Here is a 16,252-nt window from a genome sequence, read left to right on the forward strand (position 1 = left end):
TCTGTGAAAAAACAGACAAATTTAGGTAGAAGACTTGAGAAAGTAGAAGCTGGCAATATATGAAGTATTTCCTGTTTTACTTCGATATTTACTGTTTACTGGATGTGCTTCAAACCCTCCTGTACCAATTCGGTGATTTACAGTCACTTCCCAAACCAACTCTGGTGAAGACAGTATTAAAAACATGAATAAAAACCTCATTATCCTCACTGTCTAAATACCTGTGTCTGAGAGGGAATCTGCAGCTCAGATTCCAACTGTTGAGCTGGATACATCCACACTGGCTTTGACTTCCTTGCTGAAACCATGGAGCTGCTGGATGGAAGTGGTGCAATTTTACCTTTACTAGAGGAATATGTGCCATAAATTGCTTCCTTTAAGTTTGGGAAGGTGATGGTGTCTGCATTCTCAGGCTCCACCCTACTACTAATCTCTCCTGTACCAAAGAAAAAAATTGATTGCAGGTTTCACCGTTAGAAGTACTGCAACAACAGCATCAAATTGACACTCTACCACCTACCATTAGGCACTGGCATGCTCCAGTTTGCTCTCACGTCCAAGTGGTTTGCAATTTTCAGTTTTACTCTATAACGGCCTAAAGTTTGCAATATGCCAGCCAACAGTATGCCCAGGATAACAATGTCAAAATGTTAGCACTGACACTCCAGGTTATTCCATATACAATTTCAGTTTTCATTTCATTAGGAGAACTTTTCAAATTTATGGGGTTGCTGCTGAGCCCTTTTTGCTTAGGCTCCTTTCCATACTAATGTCACGTGCCACGAGCAGCTGCAGCAACAAGTTTTGAGTACACCTTGTGATAAATCAGAATCCCATTGTCCAGAGTATATTCTCATATTAGGAGTCCTTCATTTAATCACACGGGCAAAACAGATGCTTGATCAGCTGTTTCAAGTCATGTAAGTCATAACACTGACTTTACACTAACACCAACGGTCAGATCTTCAGATCCAGGTGCTCACAATTTGAAATACACAGGTTAAGAACCTACCAGGATTTCAGAAATGAACAGGGGCCAAATCTTCAGAGGGATTAAGAAATCGGATTCCCATTCAGTTGCAAGACATGGGATGCTCATGTACATCTTTACGCATTTAGTGTTCTTAAGAATTTGAGTGAGCGCTCATTAGACAGCTGTTTCCTTGTGAGATAAAACAAGGACCTGGAAGCGAAGCTGGAGATGCAATTGATGGTTGTTATCCACCCTTTGTACTCACCTACAGCTGATTTCTTGTGCTGTCTGTGAAATTCAGGGAAAGGTGCTGCCTTGGATACAACAGGAGGTGTTTGGAGAGTTATCTTTGCTGTTGGAGGTATAAGCCTTCGTTCAGTTAGGCTCAGAATACCTACAAGAAGATGATGTTACTGAACAATTCATATATATTCCAGCTATGAAAGAAAAAGAATTAGTAGCAATAAAGAAAGAATTAAACAAAGGCAGATCCAAATTCTTCCAATTCCAAATCAAAACCAGAAAAGCAGCAGTTTTCTGTTATTGAAAGATTGATATCTTTCAATATTCAGTATTTTACCTTCAAGGAAGGTGAGCTTTGCCTATAAACATTGACAAAACCATGAAAGATATTGTACTGGTGCTGATTCTGGGAAGGAATTATATGATTGTACAACGGCACTTAGAGATGCAGAATGGATGAGAATTACCTCTTGCAAACCACAATGTATTCATATAATCATGAATATGGACTGATTGCTAAAATAGTCCAAGTGCAGGTCTGGTTAAAATTGAATGATTAATAACCAGACATTAATCATGACTCTCTTTTTTTTTTTTTGACCATGTTAGTCATACAAGAATCCTCCATCACACACAATTCTTTCCAGTAGAAACTGAACTCTGTGAATTTCGAGATAACTGACTCAACGAGCAAGTAGTCTGAAGTTGATCTCTACCCTTTGCAATGTTTGAGATCACAATTCTTACAAGTTTTGAGCTGCCAGAAGATTTGATTACCAGATGTCTGCTGCAAACAGCAAACACCACTGCTTACGTAGCACACATCTGGTGGCAGCAGTACCAGGTGGGCTTCTGTGACTCACCTTTCGTTGTAGCTTCTTCTAACAGGGGTAAAGGAGAATCCACGTGGTGAGAGGCAGGCAAAGTCCAAAGGTTGCCAATGGTATGACCTTTCACTGTCTTCTGACTAGACATCTAGGAAGAGACAGAATCTTCTTTTAACAAAGAGAAATCCAGGATTTGCAAAGGCACGCTTTTCTACTCCCGCAATAATAAATATGATTTCTGCTATCAATAGTTTCATTAAGATTTAATAATGTACCAGTGCAAGCACTGCTTTTACTACTTATGAACATGCTACAGTATTGTCTACTATCATTACTATAGTAATTTAAAATAAAGTTAATTAAATCAAATTGATGTCTTGTGACTTCTGCTATGCAAAAATCAGTGTAGTAGTTAATAAAGGAATCACAAGAAGTTGGCTCAATTTTCATGAGTATAGTGTAAACAATATTTCTTGACAGAACAGTCTAAAGAAACAGAGAGCTGCATCTTCAGTGGATTCAAAGCATTACAGTACAGTAACATCTCTGGGATCTCTCACTTGACGACAGTGAGCCACCACCAGCAGAAGATTATATTGTCTTCTCTTGCCTGGCTGACACTAGAAAAATGACACCGTGACAAACCTAAAGACACGTGAAAGATTCAAATCAACTCAAATGTTTTGTGAAGCAAAAGGAAAATATAACACTGGTCTATCGAATCTTACTGTCAACAGACTTTTGGAAATCTAGATAAAGGTTTATTGGTTTTAGCAGCTAAACTACCTAGGGGCAGATGGGCTGGGAGCCTGGCAGAGAATCAGGCAGGTAAGACTAGGATGTGTTCTGGAAGCAGTCTCAGAAGACAGTCTTGAGGAACAGAGAGACTAGGGCAAGATAAAAATGGGAAAAGGGGAAACTGGAGCAGACCGAGAAAAGGATGCAACAGGGCACATCTCCCTCTCAATTTGGAGTGGACCTCAAGATTCCACAGTCTCACCTTTAGTCCACAAATAGCTGTGAAACTCAATTAAAAACCATCCCATGCTTTTGTGGGTGACAATCTGTTACCAGTTACTCCATCAGTCTAATGGTTAGAAATTCTTACATTGGATAGAAATGTTTGAACCCTACTGATGAGCTATATGGAAGTCAATCTAATGCCATGTGCTGGAAAAATTTTTAATTTGCCTTTTTAAAAAGTATTTCACTATGAATGATAAACTGCCTCAAAATAATAATCAATATATCAAATCAGAAAGCTAGGCAATATCTGCAAAATGGGAATAATGGTATTTAGCTCTTTTATAGAGCACATTGGGACTTCTTGGTTTAAAATATTAGGTTTTAATGACTGATTATCACGCTTGTGTACAGCTTTTAGTACAACAGGATCCAGGCCACGATGTGGATCTTTGAGCACTATTGTGTCGTAATTAGTGAATAACATCAACCCTCAACTTTCTAGAAAGAGATAGCCAATTCTAAAGAACTGCTTATAATCCCAATAGAGAAATGAGATAGATCAAAATAAGCTATTTTAATTTTTCCTTCCCATTCGTATAACAACACTGTCCACAAGAGACATTAGGGAGACAGAAAATATGAACGTGTATCATAAGAGAGAATCTTTCAGGGAAATCCTAGGCACTCATTTTAGTTATGGCCATTACGAAGCATTATGCTTTAAGGGATCTAGATGTATGAATCCTCGTGTCCTTGTGTTCCAGGAAAACAGCAATAAGCATATAACAAAGATTAACTTTATACCAGCTGGCATATAAGTGGCTTGATACTGAGAAAAGGGAATAATAAACCACACTTTTCTACTCACTCTCAGCCCCAGCAGTTTGTTGAGGACACAACAAAAATACATGAAATGAGGGAAATTTAATTAAACAGTCACTCCTTTTTCAGGCTGCTAGTAAAGCAGCACTGATTTTTCTATTGCTCAGTTTTATCCTATTTAAATCCAGGGAGTTTTGTTATGATAAACAGCACTATGAAACATATGTATTTCATTTGTGTTCACAGAGAGGTAACAAGCTACAAAGAAAAGAAATTTAGGTGAAGTGGGTGAGTTCAAAAGCAGCCTGGAGGTTTTTTGTTTGTGATTTTCTTTTTTTAACCGGAGATAGATATTTAATTCTTCTTCTCTGCATCCTTTAATTTCTACAAAGTCCATGGCAGGTGTCACATTAAAACAAGGACAGCTGTAATGTAATTTAAGCTCTCATTTACGCTGCACAGCGCCACTACAATTCACTTTGTTACATAGCGCGGACAACACGGTGGAAGTATGGAGCTGACCCACAAGTTACCTAGGAAAATTCCACCCAGCCTGTACACCCTTCTGTGTTCTTCCAGCACCCTATTTGCTGCATCAGCTGCCCTCCTGAAGGCCTCCGTGAGATATCGAAACAAAATTTGACAAAACGCTTTCATCCTTCATTTTCACTAAAATTATGCCAACTCAACAATAGTAAGATCTTAAAAAAATAAAAATTATGTTAAGTACTGCAAGAAAAAGGTTTATTTTTAGTATCATTATATAGTTTTATTACCATTATTCAGTGACTTAACTTAAAAAGACAATTAAAAGAGCATCTTTTTCCAAGGTTTTCGGTAGACTTCCATCTGCTCGTGCCAGCGCCCTTTCGAACCTTCCCTCACACCTACAGCTTTTATGGCACAGACCACAAAACCCTAACCCTAACCCTAGTGAATTTAATAGCACGTATTCCAGAACTGGCAGCTCCTAACTGGCACCTTCATGCCTGTAGTGCAGACAGACCCCAACCAGCATGGAAGCAAAGGATCATACACAACCCCAACCTGTGGGCACCTCACCTGCTTCGTTCCGGCAGAACCCAAGGGACCGTTACTGCCACGAGGCGATCGGAACCTCAGATGTTTTCCTGCATGAATAACATCTCCTAGGGAAGTTTATGATGAGGATTACTGCATTCAGCTCTGGGGTCCCCAACACAAGAAGGACATGGAGCTGCTGGAGCAGGTCCAGAGGAGGCCACGGAGGTGATTCAAGGGCTGGAGCACCTCTGCTGTGGAGACAGGCTGAGAGAGTTGGGGCTGTTCAGCCTGGAGAAGAGAAGGCTCCAGGGTGATCTTATTGCAGCCTTCTAGTACTTAAAGGGGGCCTACAGGAAAGCTGGAGAGGGACTTTTTACAAGGGCATGTAGTGATAGGACAAGGGGCAATGTCTTTATACTGAAAGAGGGGAGATTTTGATCAGATCCAAGGAAGAAATTTTTTACAATGAGGATGGTGAGGCACTGGACCAGGTTGCCCAGAGAAGCTGTGGCTGCCCCATCCCTGGAAGTGTTCCAGGCCAGGGTGGATGAGGCTTTGGGCAACTTAGTGTAGTGGAAGGTGTCCCTGCCCATGGCAGGGGGGTTGGAACTGGATGATCTTCGAGGTCTCTTCCAACCCAAACCGTTCTGTGATTCCATGATTCTATGATTACAATTCAGCAAGTGTGCTTTCCTGCAGTCAGCACACAGCCTGCTCCATCACGGCTACTTTGAAAGCCCAGTTTTACTGGGCTGGAAGGGAGCACTCAATCTGCAGTGCAGACTAAGGCTTACTTGCCTGATAATGTGCTTGGAGTGTGCTGAAAAACTATTTTTTCATTTCAAGCGCTTTTGAGTGTAATTAACCTGGGACATGAGAAAAACAATTCCATTACCCTTTCTAAAGTGTTTTTCTCCTGTGCATAAACCTCTCCCACTTGATTTTTTCCTTTTTGCTTCCTTTTAAATAGGGCACTTGCTGTAACACCACAGGGATTTTCCAATCGGTTCTCTATTTGTTTTCTTTTTATCTAGGCAGCAATATTTAACAAGAACTTCTTTTTCAAAGCATGTTTATAAATATGGTTTTCCCACTTGAAAGAATAAAGATTAGTACTAAATACAGAGAAAAGATGAGTACTATAATGTATCAAAACTACAGTTTATCAACCAGGAAGAATTAGAAGAGATGTAGGTAAGTATCAGAAAACCACAGAGCTTGAGAGTAATAGTAGAAAAGGTTTATAACAGAGTAATTAATCGTTTCATGATTATCTTCTCCAAATTGCCACCTACCTTCATATTTTTTATTACGAAGTTCCTATCAGGATTTGATGTACACAGTTCATAATCCCTACAAATGGAAGGAGGAAGCATAGCAAAATAAAATCAGTGGAACTAAGATCAGTTTTCAATAGGATCAGGAAACTGGCAGGTAAGAGCTTGTAGAAGGCAAGTCCAAGGGAAACTGCAATTCCATTGAACGGTCTGTTCCAGATAAAAATTATGTGTTTATCTGTGTTTTATCCACAGATAAAAAGTACTAGAGAAACAAGCTCAAACTATTCCAGACATGAAGCAGGATAGCAAGTTACCAAACTTGAGCTATCATACGTTCTTCATTGATATCAAATGAAGAAAAAAGCATACAGAAAAGAGAAAATGGCATATTGATGACTGCTTCTTGTTTGCATAAACAGGTAAGATAAAACCAGACGCAAGTAGGAAGAAATTTCTGGGTAATACAAAATGACATCATTAAGTACGTTCATAACTATCATTAAAAAACCAGCTAGTTATGAGCAGAATCAACTCACTTAATTGTAGTGCAAAAGGGAAGACGTCTCAGGTGACCTTAAGGGCAAAACAGACCAGATAGTGCTCAGAAGTTTTTAAATTTCTCAAAGTTTTCCAAAATCCAGAGGAGGGCCACGAGCACCTCTGCTATGGAGACAGGTTGATATAGTTGGGGCTGTTCAGTCTGGAGAAGAGAAGGACCAGAGAGACCTTCCAGCAGCCTTCCAGTACTTAAAGAGGGCCTACAAGAAAGCTGGAGAGGGGCTTTGGACAAGGGTGTGTAGTGATAGGACAAGGGGCAATGGCTTTAAACTGAAAGAGGGCAGATTTAGTTCAGATCTGAGGAAGAAATTTTTCCCTCTGTGGGTGGTGAGGCACTGGACCAGGTTGCCCAGAAAAGCTGTGGCTGCCCCATCCCTGGAAATGTTCAAGGCCAGGTTGGATGGGGCTTTGAGCAACCTGGTGTGGTGGAGGGTGTTCCTGCCCATGGCAGGGGGGTTGGAACTGGATGATCTTTAAGGTCCTTTCCAACCCAAACTGTTGTATTATATTGGATGGTCCTGATGAAATACACTCTATGGTACTTAAAGAACTGTCTAAAGCATTCTCTGAACTGCTGGTGGGACTCTTGTAGAATGGCAAATAAACTAAAAACTAGAAAAGAGCATAGTGCCTATCTTTAGAAAGGGCAAAGAACATGTTGAGGAATTCTAGTTCTATTAATTTAACTACAATTCTTGGAAAAATTCTTAAACAAATAACCAAACAAGTTAGCTATAAACATCTGGAAAGTAACAAATAAATGAGTGACTTGAACCTGTCAAGATCAACTTTGTCAGACCCATCTAATTGTTTTCTACAACAGGTTAGTAAGCGTTGTTTGCAGCACTACTTATCTAGACTTTAGGAAGACTTTTGAAGCTCCCTGGTCAGGAGGTTACAAGCAAGCTAAGAAAGCATGGTTTAGACAAACTGACTTTGAGAGAGATGCAAAGCTGCTTCGATAACTAATTCAGAAAGAATTTCTATGTCAACATGGAAGGATAACGAGAGGCTTCAACCGGTCTGTCCCACAAGTGGATACAAATCAGCAGAGCCTGCTGTTCATGCAGGAGGAGGAGGTAAGTTTTGAGCAATGAGAGGAAATCAGTTCAGCTTGTAAAAAAACTCAAACGGAGTAAAGACGGAGGTGGGGAAGTGATTTTCACTCTTTGCTTTCAATTACAGAATCACAGAAATAACAAACGTTGGTTAGAAGGGCTCTCTGTAGGATATCAAGTCCAATCTTGACTCTGCTACCTACAATAGATCAGGTCTTTTTGTCTAGATGAGAATTACCATAGGATTTCAGTGCATTTTAGAGTTTCACAGCCTTACAGTCTAACAGGATGTATTTTTTCTGGGTTTACACCCTGAGCAGCAAAGCAAGGGAATAGTATCAAGGAATAGTTTCACTCACACTTCCATCGTCCATTAGCTTCTATTGGGAAAAAAAAAAACATAGAATTCTATGATTCTATGAAAAAGAACATCCTTTTGAGATTCTCTGATTCTGACAATCAAGTCAAATAATCTTACTAATAAGCAGTAAATAAAGTGTTTAACTTTGGTTCCAAATAATGTAATTTTGGTCCTCGAAGAACCAGCACGTGAAATTCAGTGCAGAAATACTGAATGCTAAGTAAGGGATGAATGGCTCTGAACTGCCAACTTTCCCTGTACTTGGAAAAAATCAAGCTTTGCTCCTTTGTTTGCCTACTGCTACCTCTCCCAGAAATCCACCTCCATCAAAATTCTGCCGTAACAGGTGCAAGAGACTAGATGGAGAACTTTGGTGAATCCCACATCTGCTTTCTGAAAAAGGCAACAGAAGCAGCACAGAAGGAAGTAAGAAAGATAATTGCTGGCTTGAACTACAATACATTTTACTTGCGGGCAAAGGGCCAGCTTACAGGAGGCAGAATATGCAGGAGCAACTTATTGGAATTCAGGGGTGGGCCTCCATTCCTGTCCGGAGACAGCTGTAAACCAGCAGCCCATAGCATCACAATCAGGCACTGGGTTTTGTCAAGGAATGCTGATACGTACAGAAACAGCTTCAGCAGCTTCGGCTGCACCCCTGCCTAGCAAAATGCCAGTCAATCTCCAATTCCAGATGACAAGAACTGGATAAAAACTTAAAACAAATGGTGACCTTTCAAAAGATTAATTTGTTTACCAACAAAATGTTCTACGTTTGTCATCTGAGATGGGGGTGACCTTCACATTCCCATTTCTAGGTTGAAAGGATGCTGACTGTAGTCATCTGTTAAGTTAACTCTATCTCACCAATTATTTCCTTTTAATTTTTAGTGACAAGAAGATTTTATTAATTCCCTGTGCTGGTTATTATGATTACATACCATGATACAAATGCAACAAGCTTATTTTGAATTACTGTCATGTAACGTCGATTTGTTCAAATCTCATTCTGCTACCACTGCCAAATTATGCTTTGACTGTAATTATAGCCATATGCATAAGTTTAAAACACAATCAGCTTTTGAGGACCAAAAGATCTGTTTTTCTTCTGGTCACTTGAAATGAAAAGAATTGCCCTGCTTTGTCTTGCTTTATAATTTCAGAAATCAATAGATTTTCAGTGATAAGCATTAGTGATGAAGGTGATGCAAATACTGGATGAAGAATTAATAACTGAGGATATGATTAGAATGGTTGTGCTCAAATAAGTTAGCTTAAAAAAAAAAAACCACACCACCACAACACAGAATCACTGCCATCACCATTACAGCCACACTATATAAGATGCAACTCATACAGGCTAGAAATCATCACCATATTAAATTCCATCTCATGAATAAATTAAAAGGTTCCTAAGTTTGCAGTATAATATACATTTATAAGAAAACAAGGCCCAAAAAGTGCCAGTATAATTCTATAAAGGAAAATGAAACGTGTAGTTGTGAATCTTTTCCACATTGCAGCAGTTCGTCAGAATTATTTTTGCTGCGATTCAGATTGTTTTGCTAGGCACTCCATGGGAAATGCACGTATTTAATAATTATCTACTCATCCTTTTTCGTTTGTTATCGAGATATAGGGTGCAAAATAAAGCCATGTGCAGTCTGCCCACGGTGTTTCAAGCAGAACCACAGTCCTCATTTTAAAATAACTACAGAACTTTCCAGAGGATGAAGCATTAGCACTTATCAGACCCAAAAGGTACAAAAGGGCAACAGTTAATTGTTCTTCGTTTCTGTCATAAAATCCAGCGTCAGCAACTTCACAATACCAGAAGAGCAAGAAAAAAGGACATTTTTCATGAAACAATGAGATCCTTAGTAATAATTTTCCGAACGACTCAAATGGCAGGATAATAAAAAGTCCGTGTAGATTTGTGCTTGACCTCTCTAGGCACCTCGACGCCAGCGTGTTTTTAATCTCATCACATTTTAAAAGCTCACGTCTCCTTGAAAACTCTTGGAAAAAAATTAGTTTTTAATTTGCTTCAATGACAGTCCTTCTGCCACCGATTTTTTTTTGGGGGGGAGATAATCTTTGAACTCATGTCCATATGTAGGACGTGTAGGTGGGTGCACACGAGCGCGTGTGCCCGCGTGCCGCACGTGTGCGTACAAATATTGCCCTCTAATGGCTGATTAGCAAAAACAGGCCAGGTGGCACCTAACTTCATCCTTGCTGCTGCTTTAATTGATGTTTTTTTCAAAACTAAAGACCATATAATTTTAGACCTGCAACTACAAATCGATTTATTTTAGTCACTATTGGTGATCATAACTGTCATTCCTCTAAGTGCTAGTATAGATCACATTGAACCAAAAAGCCTTGATTCACAATCTCAGTGGAGGATTTTGCAAATCTGATTGCAAAATTTTACCCTCAGTGAAGCTAGAACATTTCAAAACACAGGTCGTGCCATGGGATTTGAAAACAAACATTTGAAAACATTTGAAAACATTTGAAAAACATTTGAAAACATTTGAAAACATTTGAAAACATTTGAAAACATTTGAAAACATTTGAAAACATTTGAAAACATTTGAAAACATTTGAAAACATTTGAAAACATTTGAAAACATTTGAAAACATTTGAAAACATTTGAAAACATTTGAAAACATTTGAAAACATTTGAAAACATTTGAAAACATTTGAAAACATTTGAAAACATTTGAAAACATTTGAAAACATTTGAAAACATTTGAAAACATTTGAAAACATTTGAAAACATTTGAAAACATTTGAAAACATTTGAAAACATTTGAAAACATTTGAAAACATTTGAAAACATTTGAAAACATTTGAAAACATTTGAAAACATTTGAAAACATTTGAAAACATTTGAAAACATGGGATTTTGAAAGCATTTACTTCAGCATGCAATAGAATAAATGAGAGATAGGATACACCTACTTGTTTCATCGGCTCAACACGTCATAAACAGTTCCTTAGCAACTGTAAATATGTATCAGAGCTTGACTGATTTACACTAAATGTTGTAATTTACAACAACATTAAGAAGTTTTCTCTGATCAGTCTATGTTTCATGAGAGTGGTAAAACACATGGCGCTCTGCAGTAGTATAATATTCTTCTCTGCGAGTGTTTTAGAGTGGTTCTAAAAAGCTATTAGCCATGATGCTTTTTTCTAATTAACTCTATATCACAGGGTTAGACAAATCACTTCTTAGGCTGGGCAACAGCTTTCAAAAATCATTTTTTCCAAGTGGCAGCTTACAGCTGTGCCATTCACAGGTTCTGTTTTTGTTGTTTAAAAGCAAATACCCTAGAATGTCTCTTACAGCATCGGGCTTGCTGCATGATGCTTCTATCACATAAATTAAATTGTAGAAGAGCATCCTTGTGTGAGACCATCGGGCATATTCTTTCACGTGGACCACAGTGCTGTGCTGAATTTGTGAACATAATTGATCTTTGGAGGGATGCCTGTGCCTATTACGTTTTTTTAAAAGCACACTTTGCAGAAAATATCATTTGAATTTCTTTAAGAGGAGCAGCAGCTGCAGAACACAAATTTGGAAGAATCAAAACAGTCTGAAACAACTCGAACATCCTCAGACCAGAAAGAACAGAGAAGGGTGATGCGATGGATACCAGTCAGGGCAGATAATTGTTTTGTACTAAAGGAAGCAGCTTGACTAGAAATAAAAGAAAGACTGTGCTTCAGAGTACCTTGTAGCTTGACAGTGAGGACTCTTGGGATCTACAAGACATGGAAATATCTCCATGTGGAAGACGTCCCTCACATTCCAAAGTAAATGATCCCAGCATGGAGCTAAGAAATAGAACCTGACATTCCCTCCCAAACTGTATCAGAAAAGTAAGATGTGAATGACACCTGAATTCACCTAGTCACTCTAGAATTCTGATTCCCTTTCAGTATAACGCTTATTTTTTGGACTCAGTGACACTGACCAGGTGTCAGCCATCCTGTGGCAGGATTGCTTTTTTTAAAAACAGTCAATTAAAAAGAGCACCAAAACAAAGTACGAGCATTTTTCACTCATTCCTAACAATCCCGTTATTGTTTGGGAAGAGGATGTATTCTTGTCTTTTCAAGAAATGACCACAGAATGAACATTCTTGTCAGCAAAACCCTTTTTACTTCTTCCTCAATCTTTGGGTCACATCCTAAAGTGATGCTCCAGTTTACTTATCTTCACTCCCTGCTTTTACTGAGATTACTTCCCATGCACATTCCCATGTATACTTACACTTCTGCTGGATTGGAGTCTTGCTACCTAAACCCGTTATGCTACAGGTTTGTGTTCTTCCCAGTATTGTCACTCAAAATGTTTTGATTATTACATACCAATGTCAAAAAGTAGGAAATTATCTCTACTTTTTTTTTTTTAATTTAGGTCTCATACACACTAACTTTAATAGTGAAAAGTAATGCACGTAATAAGCCCATAAAAATAAGACAAGTTACTTACAGGAGCAGATTTTTTCTTAGTTATAAGTGGCAGCCTGATCTCATAGTCCTGTTGTTTTAAAACAGCTTTATCTCTGATGTTCTCTGGGTCAAGCACAATTTTCATATCCATCTCCAGCTGATGCTGAAATACATAATACGCATAGTCTTAAAATAACTGCACCAGGACAGAAGTGTTTATAAGCAGGAAGTGGCTAAAGTTCATAAATTTGCAAAATGATGATAAAAATTCATGTTATTTGACTATCCACACAGAACTGGGCCAACAATGAAGAAGTGCCTTTTGATTAGATGGACAACTTAGCAAGGCATACAACTACTATCCACAAGTATGCTTTTGCCAAAATTTGTTCAATTAATTTTATTACAAGCTCTGGAATTTCCAAATTTCTGCACCTTTGAGTTGAACAGACAATCAGGTTTGGCTCACTTGATTAACATAGGTAATTTCTGAATACCATTTCCTTGTAACAGAAGTTTTACATGCACCCTCTCTACTGGGAGGGTGTTACACGTGCGTTCTTCCCCCAGACAAGAGTCCAATCTACCTTGGCCATGTTTGCCAGAGACTTTAATTAATGAATCGTTGACCTGATGGACCAGAACAGCTTCTTTGGATCTGTTATGGCCCATTGACTCAATGAAGATAGAGCACTTGCTTTTAAGTAAATGAGGAAACAAAAAATCCTTACAATAATAAAAATTAAAACATAGTAGTTTCTTAATGTACTGCATTACCTGCATGGAATGATTCAGCTATTTTGCTAATAAAAATTACTATGATTTAAATCCCGATGGACAGAAAAAGACGTTTAAAGTTTCTTTTTGTTATAAGAAGTATCTAAAAGCACATACTTTTTCTATAAAAGCCAGAAGTGATGCCATATATTTTTACTAGAGTAGAAGTTTCTCAAGTTGAAGACATTTTGGTTCATCTTAATGCATGTGCTTTAGATTACACCTGGATGTGTATCCAGTGCAGTAGCATCTCCCACTACTTCCATTGCAATAACATTCCTGCATCAAACTGGGTTTAGTTACCAACCAGTGCAGAACAAGGAAGAATCCTCAAATGGCAGAAACTATGGTATCACCAGAGATGTCAGCACAGCTTGGGTAATTCAGGGGAGCCGGGGGCCTGGCAGTGTATGTGCTTAATTCCCATTACATGGATATGGGAATACACAAAGCTCCCTTCCATAGTAAGATCCAGCTAAACATATTTATACACAAGAACTCTCTGCTGCTACTTCTATTATGCAAACGTAAAAAATGAATTTATGAGACTCGCGTTTTTTTAAAAACAAAAACGCCATAAAAAGTGTAAGAATCATCAGAGGTATATTTGAACTACTAAACAATTGTATTACTTTGTGAAAGCACTAAAAGTGGTTTAATTTATCTATCTACACACTAGATTCTCTTCTTTTGATAGTAATTACCAGCAGATGTATCAATGAGATGCTCATTTAGATCTGGGTTTGTAAAAACAAAAGTTATTATCCAAGCCAATTACTCTTTTACCCACATGGCTGCACAGAGAGAGAAAGTTCAATTTTCACCTCGTCAATGATCTTGTGGTATTTATTTTATTACTGTAACACACTGCTGTACAGAAAGAAAACTGCTGGTGCTGTTAAACAAGAACTGGGGGAAAACTGAGAACTTTCTCAGATAAAACAGGAGATGACTCACAGTGCAGGCTCCCCAGTCAGACTGACAGTGAAATGATCAATGCTGGAGTGGCAGATTCCACACAGGATAACAAGAATTGGAATGCTTATTAAAAAAAAAAAAACTGGTAAAAGTTACTTTGTCAGCTTAAATGTACAGCAAGTGACAATTTCACATTTGCAGGAGCTGGAGCAGATGGTATCATGGGTTTCTTCCATCTATATTATCCATCCATCCATATTATCCAGAGTCTTAAATTTAAGCTGTCTTGATGCAGAGTAAGAAAAAGACGAGAAGAGCAGGGCAAATAGTGTGTTATTGCTAATATAATGCCCAATGAGAACAAAAGTCGTTGTGCTCAGTTATTAACAAGGAATATACTGGAGTATATGGGACAGGCTGGCATGTTGAGTACAGTTGAACACTTCAAGTCTTGTTCCACTTCAGCACAACAGTCATTTCCAAGTAGAAAAGCCAACAAATCAGAGTCACTCTGCAATTCTGTCCTGCGGGTGCATGTGGTACACAGTTTCTAATAGAGTCCAATTCCTTTATGGATGGACTGCACTATGTTAATCTTTGAAACAATCTGCATTATCAGTAACTAAATCACTTTTCATATCTAGCTATTTACGTTATTTGCATATTCTAGAGCCCCCTAGAAACATCTTTTCATTTACATCTTTACTAATGATGAGAGAATATGAACTTCTACTGCATATTCAGAATGTCACAGAAAGTATCAACTGTTAGAACAACAAACCAAGCCTAAAAACAAAGATGCACAAGCATCAGTTCAGGTGTTAACAATTAAGCACGGGGTTTTTTTTTAAAGAAAAAAAAATAAGATTTGAACTTATACACTTGCCAGTTATGGATAACAATGTCTTTTCAGCCATTTCTATATAAAGGCTTTACAATTGCTGCATGAGGAAGACATCCCTTTATGGTTCTCAAGCTTTATTAGAAGAGAAAATCCATTCACGACACACAGTGGGGTGAGGGGGGAAGCATGGAGGTGGACAGTATTTCACAATTTCCCCTACAAGCTGGGTTTGCAGAGTCTTATCTGGCTGCTGATATGACTCAGAAACACTATACAGGAGTACAAAATAATTTTAAGCCTATTCTGATAGCTGTGGGCAAGCTACTTCCCATCTGACAAGTATTCCAGCAATGCACACGTGAAAATAGCATCCGTGCTTATTTGACTCCAACCTTGTGTTAACTTGACTACTGAAAACACAACTTATGCTCCATTTCTGCTCTTGCACGGCGTGCTATGGACTGCAAAACACAAAAATATTAGTGTGAATTATTAATTGCTCTCAGAATCGCCAAGAGATGAAACGTGGATTTCCTCAAGCCTAGGTACTCAGAAACAGTCTGCAAACAAAGCTATTCAGTTCACTAATATTTCCTTTGAGTGGAAAGAAATTTTGAGAAACACCAAAGTATTCTTAAAAAAACACCCCAAAACTGTTTATAGCTACAAGCAAGGAAAAGACAGGAAGTAAGGAATTGTAGGTGATAACTTCCCAGCTGGATTTCACAACTATTTAATAATAAAAGCTTTTTATGTTGGCATGCTGGGCACGTAGAACAGCTGGTCAAACAGCACCGCGTGCCGTTTTCTTGAGGATGGGAAATTAGGGATAGCCAGTGTGTCACTAGATCCGCATTTCTAAGCGGAGGCCACAGAGATCAGAAAGGAAAAGATGAAAGTCAAGGCAGGACAGAGCATGTGCTCCACTGGGAATTAAGCTCGTTGGTGTACATGAGTTGAAAGACCACAGATAATACAGAGTTTACAGAGGAGCTGAACTCTGATTTTTTTTCTCACAATATAAGTGTATTCATACAGGACAGGGTTGGAACTCTGTCTGGAAAAAAATCAGAGATCATAGAATCACAGAATGGTTTGGATTGGAAGGGACCTCAAAGACCATCCAGT

General features: G+C 38.5%; 1 protein-coding gene across 1 annotated transcript in view; it reads right to left on the reverse strand.

Annotated features, from left to right (window-relative positions):
- Window positions 1-16,252, reverse strand: part of IQCH (IQ motif containing H) — a 69,514-nt gene that overhangs the window by 50,105 nt on the left and 3,157 nt on the right. Inside the window, exons 5-8 of the mRNA XM_086620555.1 lie at window positions 12,626-12,748; window positions 2,080-2,191; window positions 1,239-1,367; window positions 222-436 (exon numbers count right to left, since the gene is read on the reverse strand). Coding sequence (XP_086476681.1) covers window positions 222-436; window positions 1,239-1,367; window positions 2,080-2,191; window positions 12,626-12,748 — 579 coding nt within the window. The remainder of the gene's footprint in view (window positions 1-221; window positions 437-1,238; window positions 1,368-2,079; window positions 2,192-12,625; window positions 12,749-16,252) is intronic.

The sequence above is a fragment of the Tauraco erythrolophus genome, chromosome 14, assembly GCF_009769465.1.
Source record: "Tauraco erythrolophus isolate bTauEry1 chromosome 14, bTauEry1.pri, whole genome shotgun sequence".
In the NCBI taxonomy this organism is placed as follows: domain Eukaryota; kingdom Metazoa; phylum Chordata; class Aves; order Musophagiformes; family Musophagidae; genus Tauraco; species Tauraco erythrolophus.